Source organism: Haematobia irritans, chromosome 3 (genome assembly GCF_050003625.1).
Source record: "Haematobia irritans isolate KBUSLIRL chromosome 3, ASM5000362v1, whole genome shotgun sequence".
In the NCBI taxonomy this organism is placed as follows: Eukaryota; Metazoa; Arthropoda; class Insecta; order Diptera; family Muscidae; genus Haematobia; species Haematobia irritans.
The window spans coordinates 53,026,167-53,053,617 of NC_134399.1; the positions used below are offsets into that span (position 1 = coordinate 53,026,167).

General features: G+C 33.9%; 4 protein-coding genes and 2 long non-coding RNA genes across 8 annotated transcripts; 4 read left to right on the forward strand and 2 right to left on the reverse strand.

Moving 5' to 3' along the window:
- The first annotated feature begins 1,992 nt into the window (after positions 1 to 1,992).
- LOC142230913 (uncharacterized) lies at positions 1,993 to 3,050 on the forward strand. Its single transcript, XR_012720802.1, has 3 exons — positions 1,993 to 2,253; positions 2,318 to 2,423; positions 2,489 to 3,050. It is a non-coding gene; the product is annotated as an uncharacterized LOC142230913 (long non-coding RNA).
- Positions 3,051 to 6,938: 3,888 nt separating this feature from the next.
- Positions 6,939 to 8,861, forward strand: LOC142232180 (eukaryotic peptide chain release factor subunit 1-like). The gene has a single exon (XM_075302897.1). It carries the CDS (start codon positions 7,158 to 7,160, stop codon positions 8,469 to 8,471), a length of 1,314 nt encoding a protein of 437 aa, XP_075159012.1. The 5' UTR covers positions 6,939 to 7,157; the 3' UTR covers positions 8,472 to 8,861.
- A 1,692-nt stretch (positions 8,862 to 10,553) lies between these two features.
- LOC142232179 (uncharacterized) lies at positions 10,554 to 12,613 on the reverse strand. The gene is made up of 2 exons (XM_075302896.1): positions 12,442 to 12,613; positions 10,554 to 12,386 (listed from the first exon to the last, which is right to left on the reverse strand). Exons 1-2 carry the CDS (start codon positions 12,565 to 12,567, stop codon positions 10,656 to 10,658), a joined length of 1,857 nt encoding a protein of 618 aa, XP_075159011.1. The 5' UTR covers positions 12,568 to 12,613; the 3' UTR covers positions 10,554 to 10,655.
- Positions 12,614 to 13,309: 696 nt separating this feature from the next.
- On the forward strand, positions 13,310 to 15,078 carry LOC142229408 (zinc finger matrin-type protein 1-like). 2 transcript variants are annotated; one of them, XM_075299961.1, is made up of 2 exons: positions 13,310 to 14,861; positions 14,922 to 15,078. In XM_075299961.1, the coding sequence occupies exon 1, from the start codon at positions 13,487 to 13,489 to the stop codon at positions 14,717 to 14,719; it is 1,233 nt and encodes a 410-aa protein (XP_075156076.1). In that variant the 5' UTR covers positions 13,310 to 13,486; the 3' UTR covers positions 14,720 to 14,861; positions 14,922 to 15,078. The 2 variants fall into 2 exon arrangements, with proteins under 2 accessions (XP_075156076.1, XP_075156077.1); XM_075299962.1 differs by having other exon boundaries at positions 13,310 to 14,857.
- Positions 15,079 to 20,281: 5,203 nt separating this feature from the next.
- Positions 20,282 to 21,787, reverse strand: Sumo (Small ubiquitin like modifier). The gene is made up of 3 exons (XM_075300029.1): positions 21,621 to 21,787; positions 20,977 to 21,096; positions 20,282 to 20,821 (listed from the first exon to the last, which is right to left on the reverse strand). Exons 1-3 carry the CDS (start codon positions 21,636 to 21,638, stop codon positions 20,684 to 20,686), a joined length of 276 nt encoding a protein of 91 aa, XP_075156144.1. The 5' UTR covers positions 21,639 to 21,787; the 3' UTR covers positions 20,282 to 20,683.
- Positions 21,788 to 21,886: 99 nt separating this feature from the next.
- On the forward strand, positions 21,887 to 23,063 carry LOC142229470 (uncharacterized). Of its 2 annotated transcripts, XR_012720410.1 has the most exons (4): positions 21,887 to 22,005; positions 22,125 to 22,290; positions 22,355 to 22,458; positions 22,524 to 23,063. It is a non-coding gene; the product is annotated as an uncharacterized LOC142229470 (long non-coding RNA). The 2 variants fall into 2 exon arrangements; XR_012720409.1 differs by having other exon boundaries at positions 21,892 to 22,290.
- The last annotated feature ends 4,388 nt before the right edge of the window (positions 23,064 to 27,451 follow it).

A 27,451-nucleotide genomic window follows, 5' to 3' on the forward strand; every position in this document is an offset into this window, starting at 1 on the left:
ATTTTGCAAAATTTTATTTCTACTGAAAATTTTGCAAAATTTTATTTACTACACTTTTTCAAAATTTTATTTCTATTGTAATTTTGTCAAAAGTTTATTTCTATAAAAAAATTGTATTAAAAATTTTATTGTGTCAAAATTTTATTTCCATAGAAAATTTTGTCAAAATTTTATTTCTGTTTAGTTTTGTTAGTTGACCTTTGGAATTTTACAATTTTGGGATTATTTGTTTGGCTTGAGGTCATGGACTAATTGTAAAATTGTATTTCTATAAAAAATTTATTCAAAATTTTGATTATATAGAAAATTTTGCAAAATTTTACTTACTACACAAACATGTTTTTAAAATTTTATTTCTATAGAAAATTATGTCAAAATTCTATTTCTATAAAAAAAATTTATTCAAAATTTTGTGTCTTTAGATAATTTTGCAAAATTTTACTTCTATTGAAAATTTTTCCAAATTTTATTCTATAGGAAATTTTTGCAAAATATCACTTCTATGGAAAATTTTGCAAAATTTTGTTCAAATACACAATTTTTTTTCAAATTTGTATTTCTATTGATATTTTTTTCAAAATTTTATTTCTACAATTTTTTTCAAAATTGTATTTCCATAGTAATTTTTCACTTTTTACACATTTTATATCTATAACAAATTTTCTCAATTTTTTTCTTACTAATGCTCACTGATACTCACTACCTAAGCCGAAAACTTGTAAAAATGACTCAAATTTTCCTATACCTCTAATACATATCTATCGACTGATGAATCATAAATGCGTTGTTCCGAAATTGCCATCAAAAATTGTAAATATATTTATTTGTAAATATAGGACAGAAATTGCCCTAAATTTGAAATATAGAGTTCAATTGGCAATAAGTGTGAAATTAAGACCATTTTTCTACACATAAATAAATACGATACTTTATATCGATCCATTTATGATACCCCCACAATAGAACTACAAATTAAAATGAGATTTAGTTATATTGCCCGGAGTCGAGCTGATGAAAAATGCTGGAGTCAGAGTCGAGCAAAATTGACTCGACTCTACAGCCCTGGGTTCAACAGACTCTTCTGTTACAATTATGTCATTGGGAGAAGGAACTTCCGCGGCATGCGCTAGTATTTCATTGACAGCCTCTTTTTATTCGTCTCAACGTCACCATTTGTATTGCTTATACTATTTTCCTGCACCTCGCTGGATTCTTGTACCTTGGCGACTGCTTCATCCGATATGGCTGGTGATGATTCCTTACTGATATTGGTCACTTGATTGCTATCATTCCTTTTAGATTTAGACTTTTCCTTTTGTTTCTCCTTGGACTTGCAATTGTTTGCCAGTATCTGCTTTAGTTCTGCACAATTCTTGGACATAATTTCCATTTTATCCGTGTCCGTAACACTTGTAATCGGCTTTGTTTGTAGTGGCTCAGGCTCTGGGGGTAAGGCAGATATACGTGGAATTTCAACATTATTTTACTTGATCACTTCATACAAATGACTGTGTTCATTTTGTAAAGCTCTCAATAGCTTTTGGAATTGTTCCACTTGTTTACAGAACTATTTAAATCCATCCATTTTCCAAATCCATTTCACTACCGACAAGTTGATTTAGGGCAAAAACAATTATTATGCAAATTACCACCACAAACTTTGGTTTATTAATTTTTTGTTTATGTATCTATATTAATAATATTATCAAAATTCACTTGTTGCTATATATTGGCGGTCTCTATGCTCTGTTTTATTTGTAAATAAAAAATTTCATTTTGACAGCTGGGGACCAAGTGTTGCCAATCAAAATCGAAATTTGAACTGAAATTTTTTTTGCGTTTTATTTTAGCACTGGTTATCAGTGCAAAAAGAAAACAGCCCTATTATAAGTTAAGTCCGAAGGCATAATCGATACTTCTGCATGTTTATGGGATCGATAACACATTTACCGATTATTTAGTCATCGCCGACAAGTCGTATCGATCATAAATTTAACTTGACTTGAAATAGCTCATCTTCAATACATCTTCAAATTGTTTGCGAATTACTTCCAATTTGCCAAAATGATGACGAAATCTTTGAAAAGGTGTTGAAGATAATATGAGAAAACTTTGACAAAACACTACCCTAAAATGCAACGAAAAAACCATGTGGTTTTCAATACTTATTTGTGCAACGAAGTTCGTGGTCAATTGCAAGAAATAAAAAAATTTAAAATTTTAGACAAATAACCAAATAGTTTATAAAAATAGGTAAGTGAAAATAAAAAATGAAATAAAACTTTAAGGAAGTCACTAAATGTATATCTCTTTGCAGAAAACTAAAATTATGGATTCTACGTTCTTGAAAATATTAAAAAGCTGACCGATGAAAAAATGGTGGACAATTAACTGGAACTGCTTCAAATAGTTTATAATAATTGGTACGTCAACATGAAAAATTAAATCAACACTTTAGAGAAGTCACTAAATTTAAATCTCTTTGCAGAAAACTAAAATCTTTGGATGCTACATTCTTGCAAACATTAAGAAGCTGACCAATGAAAAATGAGTGGCTTCCCTGCCAGCATATCAATGTTCCATTTCATCCTCATCGCTACCACAGACTCGTAAGTGACACTGCAACAATCGCCAACTGTGATAGTATTTTGCTATCACTATTCGCATGAAAGTATTTTGCCATCACTATTGTTACAAGAGCCATTTTATATTTTGTGAAACACCAAGCGCAACTGGCTTATTATAATTTATTTCAATGAAAACGAAAATAAAGTGCTGAAAACATAGTTATTACGCTTAAAATTGTGAAAAGTAAATTGGTGAACAATTTTTGACTTTCCAAATGGAATAAAGTGATAGTTTTTCAAATATTTTTCCAGACACGCTGCCTCCATTGGGAATAAAAGTACTGGCTGATAGACGCTACAACATTTAACTTACAATCTCTTATTAATGCATAAAAATGTGTTAAATGTGATGTGATAGCCGTATAAATGTTATATTTATGAGAATTTATAAATGTTTCATAAAATTAATAAACATCTAAACAATTGTGTTTTACTTGACCACAATGATTCTTTTACAACTATCTTAAAATGCACTTTGTCTGATTGTTTGAAGGGGCTCTTATTGGCGTCCTTCTAAATGTATCCAGAAGGGCACCTAATAATTGCACTCATGCGATACTTTTTTGTAGTAACTTGACGTGGTACAACTTCTCAATAGTGACGGCGCTTTTCCGAGGAGTTTTGGATATCGTATACGACTGTTTTCGACATAGTGGGGATTCTCTGAAGCGCCCCCAAATTCAAAAAATGTTGGCAGGGTTATCGACAAGAAAAAGTTTCCAGAAATATTACAAGTGCAACCAATTAAAATTGTTAAAAACAACAAATTGTTGAAATCAACAACTTCTGGACGAAAATGGGCATCACATCGTCAGTTTAATTCATATGCTTTTATCAGTTTAAAATCAATTCTAACACGTGGTCCAGTACGTTCCTAATTTCAAATTGCCCGCATGTTAATAAATTTTAATGCTGTTTTATGACACCGAAAGGAAGGAAATCGAATTATCAATGCAAAAGTATGTTTAAGATATTTAAAGTTTTGTTGTTCGTTTTTTTTTTGTTCTTATTTGTTGATATGTTTAATAAGATTATTATTTATCAATTGGTATTGTGGTGTATTATGTAGTGTAGTGTATTATTATTTATTTTATTTTGATAAAAATGAATAAATTATACAAAATTCAGAGAATTTTGGCTTTGACTTTCAATTTGAAGTGGGGATATCATTCATACAAATTTAGGTTGGAAAGTATTTGCAACGATGTTAATTTTGAATTTGACTCGCATCGAAAATTGTTTGACAAATTATTGAGTAGCGATGCATTTCAATTTGAGGATAACACCCCTGCCAGCGTTTCAATGTTCCATTTCATCCTCATCGCTACCACAGACTCGTAAGTGACACTGCAACAATCGCCAACTGTGATAGTATTTTGCCATCACTATTCGCATGAAAGTATTTTGCCATCACTATTGTTACAAGAGCCATTTTTTATTTTGTGAAACACCAAGCGCAACTGGCTTATTATATTTATTTCAATGAAAACGAAAATAAAGTGCTGAAAACATAGTTAGTACGCTTAAAATTGTGAAAAGTAAATTGGTGAACAATTTTTGACTTTCCAAATGGAATAAAGTGATAGTTTTTCAAATATTTTTCCAGACAAGCTGCCTCCATTGGGATAAAAGTACTGGCTGATAGACGCTACAACATTTAACTTACAACTTGTAACTCAACATCAATCTCTTATTAATGCATAAAAATGTGTTAAATGTGATGTGATAGTCGTATAAATGTTATATTTACGAGAATTTATAAATGTTTCATAAAATTAATGAACATCTAAATAATCGTGTTTTACTTGACCACAATGATTCTTTTACAACTATCTTAAAATGCACTTTGTCTGATTGTTTGAAGGGGCTCTTATTGGCGTCCTTCTAAATGTATCCAGAAGGGCTCCTAATAATTGCACTCATGCGATACTTTTTTGTAGTAACTTGGCGTGGTACAACTTCTCAATAGTGACGGCGCTTTTCCGAGGAGTTTTGGATATCGTATACGACTGTTTTCGACGTAGTGGGGATTCTCAGAAGCGCCCCCAAATTCAAAAAATGTTGGCAGGGACTTGAGATATTATTGCTAATGTGTTGAATTTCACTGTTGAGGGTAATGTCTGTTTATTGTTGAGAACGCGATTTTCTCAACAATTTCTCAACTTGAATATTACCCTAATCCTTTGAAAAATTGTTGAAATTTAGCATTTTTCAAACGTTTGTGTTTATTGGGTTGTTATTTTTTTAATCTCTTTTTGTTCGTGTTTTTGTCTAAAGGCCGGTATGCACCTCTAGCGAAATTTTCGGTAGCAAAAATTCATTTAAGTCTACAACAAAAAAACAGGGCTGTGTACACAAATTTTAAACCAGGTAATCGCTTTTAAAAATTGTTAATATATGTTCCAAATATTCCTCAAATAAATTGTTTATTATTTACAGACCTTTTAAAACTTTTACGCACACAATGATTGTAATAAATTAAATGTTTGCTGCCACAATATGCTTTTGACAACCCTGTTATTTTCATTAGAGGTGCGTACCAGCTTACGAAATTGAACGCTACCGAAAATTTCGTTAGCATAAATAGCAATGCATTTCTTATGGGAATGAAATTTTTCGCTAGAGGTGCATACCGGCCTTAAAGGTGAGTATTAAGTTCGAGTTTAGCCGCTAAAATCGCTAAAGTGAAAACTAAATCAGCAAGAAAAATGCATGAAATTATACGTATTTGCAACAATTTTATCATAACTTGATGGGGAAAAGACCAAAGCAAATTTTCACAAAGCTTGTATTCCTTAAAATAGATTATTAGAGAAAAGTAATCGTGAAAAAATGACGTTTTTAGCGGCTAAACTCGAACTTAATACCCACCTTAAGCCGCGAATGACTAAAAGAAAACAGAGTACTCGTTTATCCAGGACATCTCCAAAAATATGCAACACTGTCATCGGCTGTTTAAAAACAATCACAGAAAAGAAGTGAAATCTTGCATTTCTAATGTATGAAATGCTCCAATCAGTAATAAATATTTACTGCTGCGTCTATTTATGACACTGTACCACTTTTAATTTCATGTTTTTCGACAAATTAGTCACAATAAATTGCTATTGTGAATCGATGAAGCGTCCCTTTATCTAAATAAAATCTGGCAACATCGGCGCGACTTCCACTGATGAGATGTTCTGGATAGAACACCAGTGCAACGATGTTCTGGATAGCTCATACAAATGTTGCATTCAGTGCAAAAAGAAAACAGCCCTAATATAGGAAAATGTTAACTAATATATGGAATGCATTCTACTTAATTTTTACGAAAATCACATCGTTTAATCAAATAAAAATGTCTTTGGCGCTATACGAAGTTCAAATTTCTTCACAATGAGTTCATTTTAACTTAAAGAAGCGGTCACTTTTTTCTGGGTGTAGTCTGTAATGCGCTTTATGCAGCAGTATCGATTATGCCTTCGGACTTAACTTATAATGTGCACAATATATGAATATATATATTCGACACGAGCACTGTTGTCCGGAATAACTGATAGGCTGTAAAGCGCATAACTTCAAATTGATTTTATAATAGAAAATTGTCCGGCGCCGTATAGACAAATATTTATCGGCTTAGCCGGAGGCAAAAATTATTATGGTGTTTTCTTTTCTGAAAAAAGTGCTTTGCCTTCATTTTGTCTGTACAGAATGCGCATTTTTAAAATGTTACCAGCAACCTAAAAAATGCTATCAATTCAACGGGCAGAAAAGAATTCAAAGAAGGAGGCAGGGCAATCGCAGCACTCTCGTTTGTTGGCAGTGCTGAAAATGCCCTTAATTTGCCTCTATGCGTGGCGCTATTTTCACAACAGAATTCGAAGCCTTTTCGCACTTTTGCCTGTTTTTTTAGAAAAGAACCTAAAAAGTACATTTTCCGGGTAAAATGTAAAAAAGTGCGCATTTTTTACAAGAAAAAAAAAACGCCATTAGTGTCAACCTCCGTTGACAAAAATGGGTCTCTTTTGAGAAATTGCATTGATGTTAGAAGAATTTATCAATTAATCTTCAAGTTTGAAGCGTCTTTCGCAATATTGTACAACTAAACGAAGGCTAGAAAAATTCAATTTTTTAAAGGATCGTGTTCAACACTTTTGAGCCAATTTTTTACTACTTGATATTGTCAGAATCGACATATATTATAAAGGAAAAAATATATAAATATGAACAACGATTACAATTGGCCTGCAGTGTAAATACATGACACAAAGAATTACGATCTTCAAAGTGAGATCGTTTAGGGTTGCTTATAGTATGGGAATGTGCGAACACCCCTTTTGAACACGCTACACGGACGTAAAAGCTCTTTCGAAGACACATCAAAATCGCTCGTGTGGTCCTACAATTTTTTCGTAGAAAGTTAATTCTATTTTATACACAAAAGAGGGAATCGTGGCGTTTGCAGACTCGATCTAACTGGCAAATATTTCTTCGGACTAGAAACCAGATCGAGAACTTGGAATTGTAGTGATCATATATAACACCAAAATGTCTGAAGAAACGTCAGCTGATCGTAATGTCGAAATTTGGAAAATTAAAAAACTAATTAAAAGTCTGGAAATGGCTCGAGGTAATGGTACTAGTATGATATCCCTCATTATTCCACCCAAGGATCAAATTTCACGTGTCAGCAAAATGTTGGCTGATGAATTTGGCACGGCCTCGAACATTAAGTCGCGTGTCAATCGTCTCTCAGTCTTGGGTGCTATCACTTCTGTACAACATAGACTGAAATTGTACACAAAAGTGCCTCCAAATGGACTAGTGATTTACTGCGGCACCATTGTAACCGATGAGGGCAAGGAGAAGAAGGTCAATATCGATTTTGAACCCTTCAAGCCGATTAACACTTCATTGTATTTGTGCGACAATAAGTTTCACACTGAAGCTCTAACTGCCCTCTTGGCAGATGATAATAAATTCGGATTCATAGTCATGGATGGTAATGGGGCTTTGTTTGGTACCTTACAGGGCAATACGAGAGATGTGTTGCACAAATTCACTGTGGATTTGCCGAAGAAACACGGAAGAGGTGGTCAATCTGCATTGCGTTTTGCCCGTTTGCGTATGGAAAAACGTCACAATTACGTGCGAAAGGTTGCCGAAGTGGCTACTCAGTTGTTCATTACCAATGATAAACCCAATGTGGCTGGATTAATTTTGGCTGGTAGTGCCGACTTCAAAACTGAGCTTGGCCAATCCGATATGTTTGATCCTCGATTGCAATCCAAAATCATTAAAATGGTAGATGTGTCTTATGGTGGCGAAAATGGATTCAATCAAGCTATTGAGCTTGCGGCTGAGTCATTGCAAAATGTCAAGTTCATACAAGAGAAAAAACTCATTGGCCGTTACTTTGATGAGATTTCCCAGGACACGGGAAAATATTGTTTTGGAATTGAAGATACATTGCGTGCATTGGAACTGGGATCTGTCGAAACTTTGATTTGTTGGGAAAATTTAGATATACAACGATATGTTTTGAAAAATCATGCAAATGCAACATCAAATACTGTATTACATTTGACGCCTGAGCAGGAAAAAGACAAATCCCATTTTACGGACAAAGAGACGGGAGTGGAAATGGAACTTGTTGAATCACTGCCCCTCTTGGAATGGTTAGCGAATAATTATAAAATATTTGGTGCCACCCTTGAAATTATTACCGATAGATCCCAGGAGGGAAGTCAATTTGTACGTGGTTTTGGTGGAATTGGTGGCATTTTACGCTACAAAGTAGATTTCCAAAGCATGCAGCTTGATGATTTGGATAATGAGGACTTCGACTTAGATGATTACTAGATAATTTTACAAAGACGAAAATGCTTCGCCAGAAGTCCGTATTTGAAATAAAAATGCTACAGTTTCTCCCTTCCAGTCACTACAGCTTATGCTATTGGCGACAGATTTTAAATATATTATTTTTATGTTATTTGAATTCAACACACATTCGAAACTATGATCAATTCACTTTGGATTTCTCTTTCACACTAGGCAAGATAAAATATATATGCCAGGTGCTGGAAGAACTATTTTGAAAATACTATACATATAAAAATTGGAAATGGAATAATGATATAAACGTTTATAAAACTATATGTACCACATATCTTTTTTTTAACATTTAGCATTGCTGTAATAAATGAAAATATACATATTCAATTTCGAAACAATAAAACCCGAAAAACTAAACATATGGCTGTAATGTCGATTTTTAAGTACACAATACGATATTCGGTTTGTAATATAATTCGCAATGTACACTAAAAGTAAAAGTGGGTTGCAGCGGCTAGAAAAAGTTGGAACAAGAAACTGCTAATATTTTGAGATTTGCTGTTTCAGCAATGGAAAGTTGTTTATTCAGTAATAGATTTTTATTATGACAAAAGAACAATACAAAACATATTAGAGAATCTGTAAAAGGCTCTACACATTACACTCAATATCCACATTTTCGAGATTTGAAATTTCTTTTTATAGGGCAAATGAAATCCAGTTAAAGTGGATTTTGGAAGTATAATGTGAATGTCGTATAAAAAATATAATCTTAGATGTAATATAATTCTCTGCTGCCGGATAGTAGTCACTTATATTCCCTAAACTCTGTAAAATTATCCTGTTTGAACCCAGCTCAATAGTCAACTTTTCCACTAAAACACTAATTTTCTAAATTCAACAATAGACAAGAAGTCTAAAAGCTTACGGAGGATTTTTTTGTGTTAACGGTCGTTCAAGGACAAAATTTTATCGAAATCGGATAATGACACACTGTGCGATCGGTGTATGCCCGACTAAATAAAAATGCTGTAAAAGCCCAAACAGCATCATTCGACGTTGTCCTAACTTTGAGGCCAATTTTTGGAGGAATTTACTGTAGATGGTTTCCGTGGAACCATTTTTATACAAGGGATTGTAATCACAATCAAATTTTCGACATATCGCTATGCAATCTCTCGCTCGTTCAATCGGGTTTACTTAAAATCTCTTTTATTGTTGTAAAAATACATATGCTATAATCTAATATGGGACATATAGTGAATATCTACCATCTATTAATCAATGTAAGTCAAAATTGGCAAACTGTCCAAATTTTCAAAAAAACTCGAAGAAGACTATTTCAAAAATCATTTTAGTAATACCCTCAAATACTTAGGTTTACTAATTCAGTATGGGTGGTTTTGGGATAGGTGTGCAAAAGTCGAAAATGACTTTGTCAAGAAAAATTTGAAGCCGAATGTTTCTAATCTTCCAATTTGACAAATCGACTATTTTTATAAATCGAAAAGCAAATATAAATGCGCTAAATTATCCGATTTAGCCGCAGCTCAAAAATTTTGAAGTAGTAGAAACGTCAACTTTTTGATTCTCAGGTTAGGGTATGCTATAGTCAGCCTCGCCCATCTTTCTACTTTACTCATATACAGTTAAGCCTCTAAGAAGCGGACATTAATTTAAATTATAGTAAAATAAATTGTATGTTTAACTGTTTGCTTTAGTTGCAATATCTTAATCCACTGTGTTTTTGTTAAAATTTTTATTTTAATTTTATATTCAGATTTTCTGTCCGTTCAAGAGAGGATATCTTAAATTCAATGTTATTCTTATTCATTTATCTATCTATCTGATAAATTTAAAAGATTTGTTTGACTTGAGGTCATGGTTTAAGGGAAAAGCTGGTGTTGTGGTTTTTTATTGCTTTATTTTTGAAAAAATTTTTCACTCGAATATTTCGGTACTATCTCGGTAATCATTTCATAATTTCAAAAATAAAACAATGAAAAAACCAAAATACAAGGTTTATTATTAATCCATTATGTAAAGCCAAATAAGAATCTCCAAATTATAAACTTACCCCCTAATGAGTAGAACAATCACCAGCCTGTATTTATTTTCGCTACTGTGCTATATTTGTATTCGTTAAAACGAAGTTTTACAATAACAAATAACGAACACTAATTTATAAAAGAAATACCAAATACCGAATTTCTACAAAACAACTTGATTCGTAACTTCCATTATATTTACTTTTGGTAATTCTAATCGATGTTTTCTTGCTTCTTCCCATTCGATTGGGTGTACTCTTTTACGATGGTGGTGCATATTGGCACTGACCTTAAATGTTTGAGGGCAATGTGGACATTGATATAGATCGATACCTGTGTGTGTGGCAACGTGTTCTCGTAGGTCCTTCGGTCTCTTGAAAGCTTTATCGCAGTACGTGCATTTATGTTTTTTGTTTTCTTCGTGAACTCTTTTCTTATGTGCTCTTAGTGCGTTTTCACTTGAGGAAACTTTCCCGCACAAACTGCAAATATAAGCTGTAGATCCATCGTGATGGTAAGCAGCCTTATGACGCCTAAGATTATTATTGGTATTAAGAAGAGTACCACAAACATCGCAAGGGTATTTTCGCTTCGGAATGCCAGCATGATCCATTAAATGCTTTTTGAGCGAGTTTGCTCCATGGAACGTTCTACCACATTGATCACATACACAGTCGACTCCATGAACCGTTTTAATGTGCGAGTTTAATTGTACTTCCAAAACGTATCCTTTATCGCATTCTTTACAAAAATATTTTTTTTCTCCTATTACATGGGTCAAGAGATGACGGTCCAGAGTTGGTTTTTGGTTGAACTGTCTATGGCATATTTCACATTCGAACTGATTTAATGTCCCATGCATCACCTGCTTGTGTAATTTGAGATTATGTTTGGTAGTACTAGACTTTCCACATATGTCGCACTTGTGGATTTCAGGATTTATGTGAAGACTAATGTGATCCATCAATACGCATCGACGAAAGAATTTTCGATCGCAACATTTAATGTAACATCTGGTTTTATGAACATCACGAAAATGTTCGCGTAAAGCATTAAAATTTGTTGCAGTAGTCGAACATAAGTCACAATCTAAATTAGGCTTCCACTGAGCAATAAATAAATCATTCTCCCTACATTTGTCCATGTACGATTTTTTATTAGGATCTTTAGGTTTTGCGATTTTGTTGGTCGGTTTAGATTTCCTAGGCGTCTTTTCTTCATCGTCGACAGTTTTCTTAAATTGCGATACTTGTTTCGGCTTTCGTCCCCTTCGCGAATACTTTATATTTTTGATAGCTTCTATATCATTTTTATCTGACTCTTTTACCGAAGTTTTTCGTTTATGTAAACTGCTTTTTAGCTCTATTTCGGTGGAGTTATCATTCTCCGACAAGTCTTCCACTTTCATTTCGAACATTTCTGATTCATACTCTGCCCCTTCCATATCATCTCCTGTTTCCTGCACATATGTTAACTTTGCAGTTTCCCAATTCAATTTATCATCGCCAAAGAGCGGAATTAAATTCTCACTGTCTATTTCTTTAATTTTCTCTGGTGAGGTTTCAGCTATACTGACTTTGACTTTTTCTTCATGCTTTGTTTTTTGTTTATTTCTTTGAAATAGATCTTTTAGAGGAATATCGTCATTGTCGGAGTCGTATCCCATAGGTTCATTGTCCGTAAAATCATCTTCGTTGTAAAATTCCTTATCTTCGGCGGGTAACACAACCATCTCAGGCAATACTTTGTTGGCAGTTTCGCATATTATTGCACGTGTCTTGAGAACATTTAATTGAAATTCGTGGAATTCTATGATATGTCTCCAACATTCTGTGCATAGAACTTTCGTCAACGAAGGTGTAGTCACTGCCCCAGTTTGGTCCTCCGTCAATAACTAGGGTTTTAAGATAAGTAATCAATCAGGCATTGTAAATATATTGTTCACTCACCAGAGGATCGAAGTACTTCACTGTTACCGCATATGCCTCATTACATTCTCCTGACTCACTTTGTATTAACTTATAGTCATAACTCGATGTGTAACATAAGCAACAACAAGCTTTATCCACAGACATATTGCAATCTTAATACATTGATTATGAGTCTTGAAAAAAATTTTGTTTGTAAACATTCTATTTTTTTAGAGAAATCAGGGTTGCCAAAGCTTTTTTATTGAAAAAAGTACCAAGCATTACGGTGGGTACTAAAGGTAAGTACTATGTTCGCTTTTCGAGTTGAAATTTTCGCGGTTACTTTAATAAAACAGTTCAATATGAAGCAGATAAATTAATTCAATTGATGCGCAGTTTCTTGTTCCCCTAGATTTCGGCAAGACTTTACAGGAATATTTTGGTTTTAATTTATAATTTTGATTATTTCAGGAAAAGTAATCGCGAAAATAAAGTGATTTTCAACTCGAAAACCGAACATAGTACCCACCTTAAGCTTGAATTTAATGCGTCGTCCAGAATATAAGTTTATCCGGACGACAATAGGACTGTTTTCTTTTAGCACTGGATGCAACATTTATATGGGCTATCCAGAACATCGTTGCACTGGTATTCTATCCAGTAAGTAAGTAAGTAAGTATTTTTATTTGAGACTTATTCTTTTCGATTACATTGATGATATGAACTTATCGATAAGTTAGTGGTAAACTTAGAACTATATTTGTCTTGTTCTAATACACAGTTAAATAATGTAAAATAGCTCTTGCTATTTAAACGATTGAATTCCAATGGGAACTTCAAATATATGAGAACACCTATATATAAATATATAGAAATCTGGCAACGTTGGTGCCTAAAGTTTTTCAACACTGCTTTGTTGTAATAACAGCTGGAAAAAAAAAATAAATTCTTAAAAGGATTCCTAGGACCCTGTTCAGTGTATACATAAATTCTTTTACAAAATTTTTGAAGTATTTGGAATAAGCTTTTCATTGAGATTGTTAAGAGAACAATTTCTTATGAGCAATGAGTTACTCAAGATGCAATGGAAAGTAGTAGCACACCTCACAAAATTAGTTCCCTATCATTAAACGAAACCTCTCCAATATCAACTCAGAATAACATGATAGTGCCCGGTAACGATGGCGAGCCCCATACATATGGGGAGTACAAAGCTGGCTTAAAGCGAAAATTCGTAATGGATATTCATCAATCATTTGATAAAAATTGGGATAAAACTCCTGAATGTGATGAAAAGGGAGAAGTAGTACTGTTTATGGGCCGAGATGAGACCTATCCCGATGCCTTAAATGCCTTATTGCATCATATGTCATGTAACTTGTGCAATGTAAAGTTTAACTCCCCGGGATCAGCAAGGGACCATTACGAATCAAAAGCTCATGATAAAGCCTTGACAGGATGGATTAGGAGAAATTACACGGATAAAGGTTTAGATGCTCCACAAATAAGGCGCTATCACAGGCAGGGGCCTGCAGGGCCAGATGCATTTCATTGTGATTTGTGCGATCTTAAACTTACGTCGTTAACCCATGCTGAACAACACTATTCTGGAAGACGCCATTTAATGGTTCTTAGTAAAAGAGGAAAGCCTTCTGGAGACGGCTATTACAATAACGAGGGGAAGTGGGTACGGCTTTCAACAAAGGCTTTTCCTAAAACTCCTGATCGTCGTTTTGGAATTGGGGAACAATTTCAAACAGTTGAAAGCGATACTGTATCTACCACAAGTGATGAGGTGGGAAACGCCAATTTGCAGGTAACGATCTCTCCTAAGGCTCCAAAAATTGTAAAACAAGATATTACAGCAAAACCGGCAAAAATACCAAAAGTTGATGAGAATGATCGTAATTTCTGCGCCATATGCAGAGTAAGCGTTACGTCTGCTCTACAAATGACCATGCATTTAAGCGGTGTAAAACATCAGAAAAAACTAAAAGCAAGTGGAGTAGAAATAACAAACACGGGACACTTGCCATTTTCATCGATTGTAGATGCTACAACAAATGATACTGCAACTTTAAGCGACAATGTGCTCAATTCCGTTGTCAACGATAATAAACCAGATCCCACAGATTTGTCCATGTACCGTACACCAAGCGGGCAATATTACTGCAAGACATGTAATATAACTATAACAAATTTGAATGCTTTGGATCAGCACTTGAAAGGTAAAAGACATTTAAAGAGTGCACTAGAACAAAAGGCTTCAATTGCCCTAGCGGGACGGAATAATAAATTCACATTACCCAACAAGTAGAACAGGGATGAAAAATGATACATCAAATAGAGAACCTTTGATAATTATTCAACGCAACACTAATGTTTCTATCATTATTAACGTGGACACAATGTAATAATATTAGACTCCAAATTACATAAATACATTTAGCTGGCTGTGGGTAATAGTTGTACCTGACTATTTAGTACAGATTTCATTAAATATATAATCTTCTTTGCAGATAAGGGCATCTGACTAATGATGGCGAAAAAGGTACAGCTATAACCATACTCTAATATGTGTACGCGAAAAAGTTGAATGACTTTGAATAAATATAGGATTTTAAGAACGCAATTAGTTATAAAAAATAAAATTAATTGCATATCAAAAGCAAAAAATCGATCTTTTTACCAGAGCTGTGGAGTCTAGTCAATTTTGCTCGACTCCGGAGTCGACTCCATGGGGTGTACCTAAATCTCATTTTAACAGTATTCCAATTGCATTTTTAAGGTTCCAAAAATAGACCGATATAAGTATTATATTTTGCCATATGTGTTTATATGTCCAAAAGAACTCTAATTATACCCTTCACCACTACTGTGGTACAGGGTATAATAAGTTTGTGCATTTGTATGTAACGCCAAGAAGGAAAAGTCTGAGACCCATCGTTTAGTATACCGATTGTCTTAGAATTAAATTCTGAATCTGTTTAGCGATGTCCGTCTGTCTGTCTGTTGATGTATTTTTGTGTGCAAAGTACAGCTCGCAGTTTTAGTCCGATTGTCCTAAAATTTGGTATAGGGTCCTGTTTCGGCTCAAATACGATCCCTATTGATTTTGGAAAAAATCGGTTCAGATTTAGATATAGCTGCCATATATATTTTTCACCGATCTGGTCATAATTGGCGTGTATATAAACCGATCTTCCTCAAATTCCGTACATCCGAATATTTTATGAGTCTCGAAAAACTTGCAAAATATCAGCCAAATCGGTTCAGATTTAGATATAGCTCCCATATATAGCTTTCGCCCCATTTACACTCATTTGCCCACAGAGGCCCAATTTTTAACTCCGATTTAGTTGAAATTTTGCACAGGGAGTAGAATTAGCATTGTAGCTATGCGTGTCAAATTTGGTTGAAATCGGTTCAGATTTAGATATAGCTCCCATATATAGCTTTCGCCCGATTTACACTCATATGACCACAGAGGCCAATTTTTAACTCCGATTTAGTTGAAATTTTGCACAGGGAGTAGAATTAGCATTGTAGCTATACGTGCCAAATTTGGTTGAAATCGGTTCAGATTTAGATATATCTCCCATATATAGCTTTCGCCCGATTTACACTCATATGACTACAGAGGCCAATTTTTAACTCCGATTTAGTTGAAATTTTGCACAGACTGTAGAATTAGCATTGTAGCTATGCGTGCCAAATTTGGTTGAAATCGGTTCAGATTTAGATATATCTCCCATATATAGCTTTCGCCCGATTTACACTCTTATGACCACAGAGGCCAATTTTTAACTCCGATTTAGTTGAAATTTTGCACAGGGAGTAGAATTAGCATTGTAGCTATACGTGCCAAATTTGGTTGAAATCGGTTCAGATTTAGATATATCTCCCATATATAGCTTTCGCCCGATTTACACTCATATGACCACAGAGGCCAATTTTTAACTCCGGTTTAGTTGAAATTTTGCACAGGGAGTAGAATTAGCATTGTAGCTATGCGTGCCAAATTTGGTTGAAATCGGTTCAGATTTAGATATATCTCCCGTATATAGCTTTCGCCCGATTTACACTCATATGACCACAGAGGCCAATTTTTAACTCCGATTTAGTTGAAATTTAGCACAGGGAGTAGAATTAGCATTGTAGCTATGCGTGCCAAATTTGGTTGACATCGGTTCAGATTTAGATTTAGCCCCCATATATATGTTTTTCTGATTTCGACCAACATTTTCCTTGTAAAATAGATCTGCAAAGTGGCGCAGGGTATAATATAGTCGGCCCCGCCCGACTTTAGACTTTCCTTACTTGTTTTAAATGTTGATATGACTCGACGATAAACCTCAGCATTTTTGGGATGTAAAGAACTCTACATTTTAATTTCAGGCCAATAAATTAAAATACGACGCAAGACTATATAGAGACCACATCAAAATATGGGTAGATAACAACAATCTTCAGTATATGTATTTATAAAAACACAAAATTTCAAAAAATAATTAGGCATCCAGAAGTTTTAGAAGTAAAATCCTGGTATTGGTCTATAAGGCATTTTATAAAAATTAAATTTACATAAAAAAGAAAAATAATTAAATCAAAATGTCGGACTAATCAGATAGAATGTTAAAAATGTAATGTGTCGGATATATAAAACAAACATAAACTGTCAAAAATTAGGACGTGCGGAATTTTAAATAACAACTACCATACAACATATGACAGGAATAGCTGGACAGTTACAAATATTGTTTCTATAGAAATAAAATGGTGAAACCTCGATTTATAAATGGTCTATCAGTTATGGACATTACAGGCCATTAATTTAATGTAAAGAATTTCGAGTGGCTTTGATGAAACAAACTTTCTCCCAAAAGACCGGCAGTGGTTTAATTTAAAATTACAGTTTCCAAAATCTGGGCCGACTCTAAATTCAAAATTTCTGATAAATCTTATAAATATTTTAGACTGCGAAAAATTTTTTAAAAAAATCGGAAGTTGGGTTTAAGTGTGTTGCTATATCACAAAATTGTCCGGTATGACCTATCTTCGAACTCGACATGCCTGCCAAAAATTCAGAACGTTAGGCTCTACTGTTATATTGCCTTAAAATTGTACCTTTATCAAGAGTATATATAGGGTCAAAAATCGATTTTTTAATATGTTAAAAATGGACAATTCAATTGACCAATTCAGCCCATATTCTAGTCAAACCTAATTTTTATATCACCGTGAAATTTCACCCGTATAAATACACTTTCAATGGCCTGAAATACAGTACTTCGTTTTTCGTTGTTCGATTGAAAACCTTAATGGAATCTATTTTGTCGAAATATTTCTTTAGTTAGAAAGATATGAAGTGTTTTTCAAATTTTGTTTCGCCGGAGTCGGAGTCGAGCAAAATTTCTACGACTCCGACTCCAGCATAATCTTCAGACTTCGACTCCACAGCCCTGCTTTTTACACAATGTGGATTTGATTTTTTACTTCTATATCCCTAAGGTTGCCATAATAGTCGGTACAAAACTCTTTTCATAAATCACAACTTGTATTTGAAAAATACACACTGTAATGGAATGTACTATAACTTATCTTGATATATTTGGGGAATCCATGTTGTTGGCTAACAACTGGAAAATTATCTACGAGGCACGATACGAATACTGCTTCAAGTTTAATGGCAGGTATGTGGTAAGATTGAAAATTTGAACGCCATTTTAATGTACTAAGAGTCTGGCACATATATTTGACCTATGATTTATATTTATATTGCGTGCATGTTCTGGTGCACACATGTATCGCTTTGGTGAGGTGTCACACTTAAGAGGTTTTTTGAACACCGTCACAGACCTGAAAAATGTACACGAACTTTTTTTACGCATGTGATCAATTGTTAAATAAAATTCATTCCTGTTTATCGATCAGAAGTTTGAAAAACGTTCTCATTTGTGCGTCAGGGCAACTAACTTTTTGAGAGGTGTGAAGAATATGTGTTGTAAAGTGTATGTTACAGTGCGGTATAAACCAGAACAGGCATGACTCTCTACTTACTTCCGCAACTGAACTTACGCTGATTCGATTTTTTTCGCCAACCTAAAACATGTTTTAACAAATAACAGAAAATGTTTGCTGTAAACTGTGACTGCTTCCTCGTTTTCGGTAGACATTTTGTTGTCTTAGCAAATTTTTATGCTGTCTACTAACTAATTTCTTCTCTTTATAAGACTTTTATATGAGTGTACGTAAACTTACAATTTTTTTGAAAATTTTTAAAAAATGATGTAATATTATGATAATTTTTTATTTGGTCGATTAACTAAATTAGGTATTTTATTCATTCCCATACTCTTTGCAATATTCATTAATGTCCAATGATAATGCTGGCGACGATACAAAAATGATTAATTCTATTTGGTTGTTCATTGTGGGGGTCCCAAAAAATAGATACAGGAATAATAACATTTCATTTTGCTAATACTAAAGTTAATTCAATTCAAATAAATTTTAAAATTCAGAAAACTACAGACTTTTTGGCTGGAAGTCTGCTACTTTAAAACCACATTTGTTACTGAAGAACAATGGACGGTGAAATTTTTAGAACGCGTTCCTATTTAAAAGCAATCCACAGACATGGTTGCTGTTACATCTAACCTGTTATTGAAATTAACTACGATTTGTTCGGCTCGAAAAAAAGAGTCTCGCGAATCACTATAGTTTCAGAGTTCGATAGTAAATCATGAGGATGAGAGCTAAAGTTCTAGGTTTTGTACCACATATATCTCAACTTTCATTCTTGACTCGTTTCCAATTTGAGGTTCATGAACAGTCAGCAACTCTGCATTTTTAGAAAACTAAGGCTGTTTGAGAATTTTTTGCGAGCCTTTTTTTGTATGTTTTTTTTTTTTTTAACATAAATGCTATCATAAATTAATTCAAATTAAATCTGTATAGGATTTTTATTTTAATTCATTAATATTTGTGTCAGATGTTTCATTTCACCTTTCGTTCAATTTCTGATATTTTGATGCAACTGTACTTATGAGTCATAAATGCAGTCTACGAAACATACTAAATCTAACCTTGTACTTGCATTAAACCCTGAAGTATATTCATTCAAATTTATTGTCAACCTTTCGTTGTTTTTTGCTTTCAATCCTTGATTAAAATTAAACAAAAATCTTTCTCGCTCAATTAAATTTAGGTATTTGTACCTGTTTTTAGCGGAATCATTCAAAATATCAAAACTTTTCTTTTCTTTGTAAAAAATTGGTACAACGGAATTCCAAGTATGAACAGAAACATATGGACTATAAAATATGGAACATCTAAATCTTAGGAGTGAATCGGGGCAAAAATAAAAAAAGTCAATCCACAGTGTGTATAACGTGACAGACCATATTGCTATTGAATTATTGACCGTTTCATAACAATTTGATGGATCCAACAAACAGACTAATAATCACCTTTACTGGAAATATAAGTGAAACGTTATAATATTCAACACTTGCCGTTTATTTTTGGTTTCCAACGCGCGATATTTTGAAGAAACTGTACTTGAGGTAATTTCTGCCGTAGCTTCTACAGTGCGATTCTTAATAGTTGTACTAAAATTTATTCTTGTTGCAGTTTTTTTTTTTTTTTCAATCTTGCCTAAAGGTCTGTAATAAGCCCGTGTTTCACCTCTGGAAACTAAAATTGCAAGTGCAATATATAGAGATACGGCTTTTATTTACAAAAGCTAACGTAACTTTGTGGGATGGTACAAATGAGCAATTGAATAAGTTTTCGTCTCATAAAAAACATTGCAAGAGTAACTGTGAAAATGTTTGATTTCCGCTTGTGACACACGAAGTTAAATAAAAAAGCAATGTTTTTCGTCCACATACATTTGGATCTAGCTTTTATTAGCAGACTCATTTAAAATACCAAGACATTAAGACTCTAATTTTATTCTTTTTATAACTAAGGTGGTTTGAATGAGTACAACGGAATTCCAGAAATAGGGAAAAACTATAGAATTATAAGTGAAGATAAGAATGAAACTTAAATGGTAATTTCAGTGGAAGTGTAAATGGTACGGTTTTTCATTTACTTTCTTTTCAATTGTCATTGAAGTTGTCTGGCCCGGTTGGATGATCCTGTTGTTACCTCGCTTGGGGTTTTTATATTTTTTTTTTAAATATATTAATATTATTACATTTTCATGAGTTTTTAATATTTATTAAGAGTAAAGTTATTTGTTTTTGTTTTCTTTCTTTTATATATAAAATTATTAGTAATTGTTTCCACCCGTCTGTTGTTGGTAAACTTCAATGGTATCGCCTTCTTCCATTTCCAAGGAGGTTGGTGTGTCGTTCTCATTTATAGGTTGTCCATCGAAGCGAAACCGTACCACTTGCATCGATAAGCCCTAAAATTGGATACAAAACAATTCGTTAGAATGGTAAAACTTATGAGATATAAATCTTGCTTTTGCAAAGGATATGAGGGGAACTCTTTTTTTATCTACGAACAACAATTTTATATACGAACAATTTTTGAAGCTTGTAGAGGGATTTTACTTACCGCTCTGTCGCAATAGGCATTCATAAGTTTTCTTAGCGGAGTATGTTTCTTAATTTTAAACTGCACAACAGCATTGTCTTGTCCCAATACTTTAAGATTGATGTGCTCAGTTTCGGATCCCTGAAAAAAAGGAATATATTAATATTTCACATTAGTATCACAGTCAATATATTATAATGTAATATTTCATCCAATTTAATGTATACATTGAAAACTGATATAGGAAATTAATGAATGATTTCATAAAACTGAAAATGTTAAAAGCGAAGCCAGCATTTCCAAACACCCGTACAGAACAAGTATTGGTAATTGCAGAGGGCTTTTTAGTGTAGGGTGTATAGCCAGCCCGACATGAACAAGACAAACCAATATGTTAGGTTATGTTTTACTGTTCGCACCAGAAGTGGATCGAATCATCCATATTTTTGCCCGAAATAAAAAACCGGTAATCTACGAATAACTTAATTGTTTCACGCTATAATAAATTTTTGCTTGCTTTTTAGTTTCAATAAAAAAAAGCCGCATTGCGTCGCTGTTGACCGCGCCATGTTTGTCGGCGTCATACACATTTTCTCTTGTTCTTTTGCTCGACTTTATGTTTCGAATTGTTTTAATATTTTTTTTACAAAACATACGACACCTACCTTCTTTTCATCGGCCATTTTTTATTGTATTTGGGGGTTTTGAGTTTATAAATGTGAAGAATATATTTAGCACTATAAATTCTCGCACGCACTTCTTGCTTATCGTTTAACACACTTGCGGGACAATCAAATACTACTGCTGCTTTGCGAAAAATTTCGTTAAGCAGAATCAAAGAAAATGTATCAAGAAAAAAGCCGCCGCGACGCATCAGCCATCTTCTTTCATTCAGTGCTGCCAACTTTCCAAGCATCCTAGCGTGTTTTAACGAAAATCAAACCCTGCTTAGGACTTGGCTGCAATGTTTTGACACATTTCAATTGGTAGTACAATCCCAATAAACACAGGATGAGCGTTTTTCAAATGCAACAACTTTTAAATTTGAGGGTAAATATAATTTTCAACATAAATTCAACTTGACTTGAAATAGCTCATCTTCAATACATCTTCAAATTATTTGCGAACTACTTCCAATTTGCCAAAATGTTGACGAAATCTTTGAAAAGGTGTTGAAGATAATATGAGAAAACTTTGACAAAAAACTACCCTAAAATGCAACGAAAAAACCATATGGTTTTCAATACTTATTTGTGCAACGAAGTTCGTGGTCAATTGCAAGAAATAAAAAAATGGAAAATATTAGACATATAACCAAATAGTTTATAAAAATAGGTAAGTGAAAATAAAAAATGAAATAAAACTTTAAGGAAGTCACTACATTTATATCTCTGTGCAGAAAACTAAAATTATGGATTCTACGTTCTTGAAAACATTAAAAGCTGACCAATGAAAAATGGTGGACAATTAACTGGAACTGCTTCAAATAGTTTATAATAATTGGTACGTCAATATAAAAAATTAAATCAACACTTTAAAGAAGTCACTAAATTTAAATCTCTTTGCAGAAAACTAAAATCTTTGGATGCTACATTCTTGCAAACAATAAGAAGCTGACTAATGAAAAATGAGTGGCTTATCGACAAGAAATAGTTTCCAGAAACATTACAAGTGCAACCAATTAAAATTGTTAAAAACAACAAATTGTTGAAATCAACAACTTCTGGATGAAAATGTGCATCACATCGTCAGTTTAATTCATATGCTATTATCAGTTTAAAATGGATATTTTGTGAATTCCTTCTGCTGGAAATCAATTCTAACACGCGGTCCAGTACGTTCCTAATTTCAAATTGCCCGCATGTTAATAAATTTTAATGCTGTTTTATGACACCAAAAGGAAGGAAATCGAATTATCAATGCAAAAGTGTTTACTAATAATGTTTAAGATATTTACAGTTTTGTTGTTTTTTTTTTTGTTCTTATTTGTTGATATGTTTAATAAGATTATTATTTATCAATTGGTATTGTAGTGTATTATGTAGTGTAGTGTATTATTATATATTTTATTTTGATGAAAATGAATAAATTATACAAAATTCATAGAATTTTGGCTTTGACTTTCAATTTGAAGTGGGGATATCATTCATACCAATTTAGGTTGAAAAGCATTTGCAACGATGTTAATTTTGAATTTGACTCGCATCGAAAATTGTTTGACAAATTATTGAGTAGCGATGCATTTCAATTTGAGGATAACACTTGAGATATTATTGCTAATGTGTTGAATTTCACTGTTGAGGGTAATGTCTGTTTTTTGTTGAGAACGCGATTTTCTCAACAATTTCTCAACTTGAATATTACCCTAATCCTTTGAAAAAATGTTTGAAAAATTGTTGAAATTTAGCATTTTTCAAACGTTTGTGTTTATTGGGATCAATCTTTCAAATTTTGTGTAGCAGCCCGGCGGCTGCTCGAATGCTAATGCGCTTTACAGACTATCAGTTATTCCGGACGGAATGTCGGTGTTTGTAAAGAATCTTACAGTGTGTCGGATCGATACGACTTGTCGGCGATGACTACATAATCGGTAAATGTGTTATCGATCCCATAAATATGCAGCAGTATCGATTATGCCTTCGGACTTAACTTATAATGTGGCCAATATATGGGATATGTTCGACACGGCCACTGTCGTCCGGATAAACATATAGTCTGTAATGCAGAGAATGAAGCCGACCCATTTTTGTCGGCGGCGGCTGATACTAATTTTTTGGCTCCGGCGGCGGCGGCTTGACGGCTAAGCCGATATAAATTTGTCTTATCGGCGGCGGACAATTATCCATAATAAAATCAATTTGATGTTATCCGAATGGTAATGAGATTAGTTGTACAACTTATCTTACAATCACATTTACACATAATCAGAGAATGAAGCCGCCGAGTCGCGCCGCCGATTTTAGCCGTCGCCGACCCGTTTTTAGCATTCGACGCCGCCGCCGAATATGTCGACTCATCTCGACTCAAATTTAGCCGCCAATTAATCTAAAATATTGATTTATATCAGAAAAATTTAATAATATTTGTTATAGTTTTTGCCAAAATTTTGAACTTTCCACTTTCATTAAATTATTATCAAGTTGCTATAATAGTTTTACAAAAATTTAGCTCAAAAAATTTGAATGAAATGTAAATTTGATTGTAAGATTGGTTGTACAACTAATCTCATTACAATTCGGAAAACTTCAAATTGATTTTATAATAGATAATTTTGCGCCGCCGAACAGACAATTTTTTATCGGCTTAGCCGTCAAACCTCCGCCGCCGGAGGCAAAAATTTAGTGTTAGCCGCCGCCGACAAAAATGGGTCGGCTTCATTCTCTGCACATAATTCAAATGTTCTGAGCCAAATTTTTGCAAAATTATTATAGCAACTTGATACTGACGGATTTTGGGTGGAAAGTTAAACATTTTGACAATAAATGCAACCGTTATTAATAATTTTTTCTGATTCAAATCAATATTTTTGATTAATTGGCAGCTAACATGGAGTCGAGATGAGTCGACAAATTCGGCGAGGGCTTCGACTGGTAAAAACTAGTCGGCGGCGGCTAAAATCGGCGGCGCGACTCGGCGGCTTCATTCTCTGCTGTAATGTTTATGGGATCGATAAAATATTTACCGATTACTTAGTCATCACCGACAAGTCGTATCGATCCGACACAAACATTCCGTCTGGAATAACTGATAATCTGTAAAGCGCATTAGAGACTATCAGTTATTCCGGACGACAGTGCTCGTGTCGAACATATCCCATATATTGTGCACATTATAAGTTAAGTCCGAAGGCATAATCGATACTGCTGCATGTTTATGGTCTGTAATGCGCTTTATAGACTATCAGTTATTCCGGACGACAGTGCTCGTGTCGAACATATCCCATATATTGTGCACATTATAAGTTAAGTCTGAAGGCACAATCGATACTGCTGCATGTTTATGGGATCGATAACACATTTACTGATTATTTACTCATCGCCGACACACTGTAAGATTCTTAACAAACACCGACATTCCGTCCGGAATAACTGATAATCTGTAAAGCGCATTATGCGCTTTAGTGTGTAAATATAACCATAGCGATAGGCGGTAGGCGAACACTTATTTACGTGTATTTCTTATGGGAAGCCCAAAATCCGCGACGGCCCTGCCAGCATTTCAAAGTTCCATTTCATCCTCATCGCTACCACAGACTCGTAAATGTCACCACAACCATCGCGAACTGTGATGGGGGAAGCATATCAATAAGTACAAAATGTACATGAAAGTATTTTGCCATCACTACTGTTAGAAGAGCCATTTTATTTTTTGTGAAACGCCAAGCGCAACCAGCTTGTTATATTTTATTTAAATAAAAACGAAAATAAAATGCTGAAAACATAGTTATTACGCTTAAAATTGTGAAAAGTAAATTGGTGAACAATTTTTGACTTTCCAAATGGAATAAAGTGATAGTTTTTCAAATATTTTTCCAGACACGCTGCCTCCATTGGGAATAAAAGTACTGGCTGATAGACGCTACAACATTTAACTTACAACTTGTAACTCAACATCAATCTCTTATTAATGCATAAAAATGTGTTAAATGTGATGTGATAGCCGCATAAATGTTATATTTATGAGAATTTATAAATGTTTCATTAAATTAATAAACATCTAAACAATTGTGTTTATTTGACCACAATGATTCTTTTACAACTATCTTAAAATGCACTTTGTCTGATTGTTTGAAGGGGCTCTTATCGGCGTCCTTCTAAATGTATCCAGAAGGGCTCCTAATAATTGCACTCATGCGATACTTTTTTGTAGTAACTTGGCGTGGTACAACTTCTCAATAGTGACGGCGCTTTTCCGAGGAGTTTTGGATATCGTATACGACTGTTTACGACGTAGTGGGGATTCTCTGAAGCGCCCCCAAATTCAAAAAATGTTGGCAGGGTTGTATTTGCCGTTGCGGCAAAAATGTTTCGCCTACCGCCTATCGCTATGGTTATATTTACACACTTATACAACGTTCGCACTAGAAACGAAATCCTCGTAAACGAGGATTTTGGCCGAAATCATCCTAGATCTCAGTAGATTTATAATGGGCAAATATCAGATGGCTCGTAGAGGATTTCAACAAAATCTCCTTACTGCCTTGTACAACTGTGGTTTTAGTACTAAAAATGCGCTTTTTGCAACCCTGCCTCAATTTTCCTTGTAGATGAATGTGTGTGTGCGTGTGCACATACGGGTTTGTGTTGATATATTTACAAACAGCTGTTAAATCCTCAAATTAACGATATCTCGTTATTTTGCCAGTCCGAACACTTGAGCTTTGTAAAGAGATTTGAATTTTAAATAGCGAGATTTCGTGCCTAGTGCGAACGTAGTATTACAGACTATCAGTTATTCCGGACGGAATGTTGGTGTTTGTAAAGAATCTTACAGTGTGTCGGACCGATACGACTTGTCGGCGATGACTAAATAATCGGTAAATGTGTTTTCGATCCCATAAACATGCAGCAGTATCGATTATGCCTTCGGACTTAACTTAAAATGTGGTCAATATATAGGATATGTTCGACACGACCACTGTCGTCCGGATAAACATATATGGCCTTATTCATAAAAAATCGTTAACGTGCACTCTAAACCAGTGATAGCTATCACGCTCTTTTTATTCTATAAGCTTTATATAAAAATAGGTATTCATTAATCATTAATAACACTATTATAGTTATCATGCGTTTATAGTGATCAGGTGGCAACACATGTCGTTACATCTTCAGAGAGAATAAAAATACAAGAGGGCGAAACTGTGAAGCGAAACTGCGTCAGTAGGTGGCAGTCATGAGGAAAATGTCTCTACCCTGCCAACATTTTTTGAATTTGGGGGCGCTTCTGAGAATCCCCACTACGTCGAAAACAATCATATACGACATCAAAAACTCGTCGGAAAAGCGTCGTCACTATTGAGAAGTTGTACCACGTTAAGTTACTACGAAACAGTTTCTCATCAGTGCAATTATTAGGTGCCTATTTAGATCAATTTCGAAGGACGCCAATAAGAACCCCTGCAAACTATCAGAAAAAGTGCATTTTAAGGTAATTATAGAAGAATCATTGTGGTCAAGTAAAACACGATTGTGTAGATGTTTATTGATTTGATTAAACATTTATAATTTCTTATAAATATAACATTTTTCGGTTTATCTCATCACATTTAATATAATTTTTTGCATAAATAAAATAATGATGTTGAGTTTTAAGTAGCAAGTTAAATATTGCAGCGTCTATCAGCCAGTTTGTTTATTTTCGATGGAGACAGCGTGCCTGGAAAGCGTAATATCTATGTTTTCAGAACTTTTATTTTCGTTTTTATTTAAATAAAATATAACAAGCTGGTTGCGCTTGGCGTTTCACAAAAAATAAAATGGCTCTTCTAACAGTA

Bases quoted from the DNA above. Each gene is read 5' to 3' on its own strand.
- LOC142229408 (XM_075299961.1), top strand. From the start codon at position 13,487: ATGGAAAGTAGTAGCACACCTCACAAAATTAGTTCCCTATCATTAAAC.
- LOC142232180 (XM_075302897.1), top strand. From the start codon at position 7,158: ATGTCTGAAGAAACGTCAGCTGATCGTAATGTCGAAATTTGGAAAATT.
- LOC142232179 (XM_075302896.1), bottom strand. From the start codon at position 12,567: ATGTCTGTGGATAAAGCTTGTTGTTGCTTATGTTACACATCGAGTTAT. The intron at 12,387-12,441 runs GTGAGTGAACAA...TTAAAACCCTAG, and splicing joins TGAAGTACTTCGATCCTCTG to TTATTGACGGAGGACCAAAC.
- Sumo (XM_075300029.1), bottom strand. The intron at 20,822-20,976 runs GTAAGTAAAATC...ATCCAATTTTAG, and splicing joins ATGCCTATTGCGACAGAGCG to GGCTTATCGATGCAAGTGGT.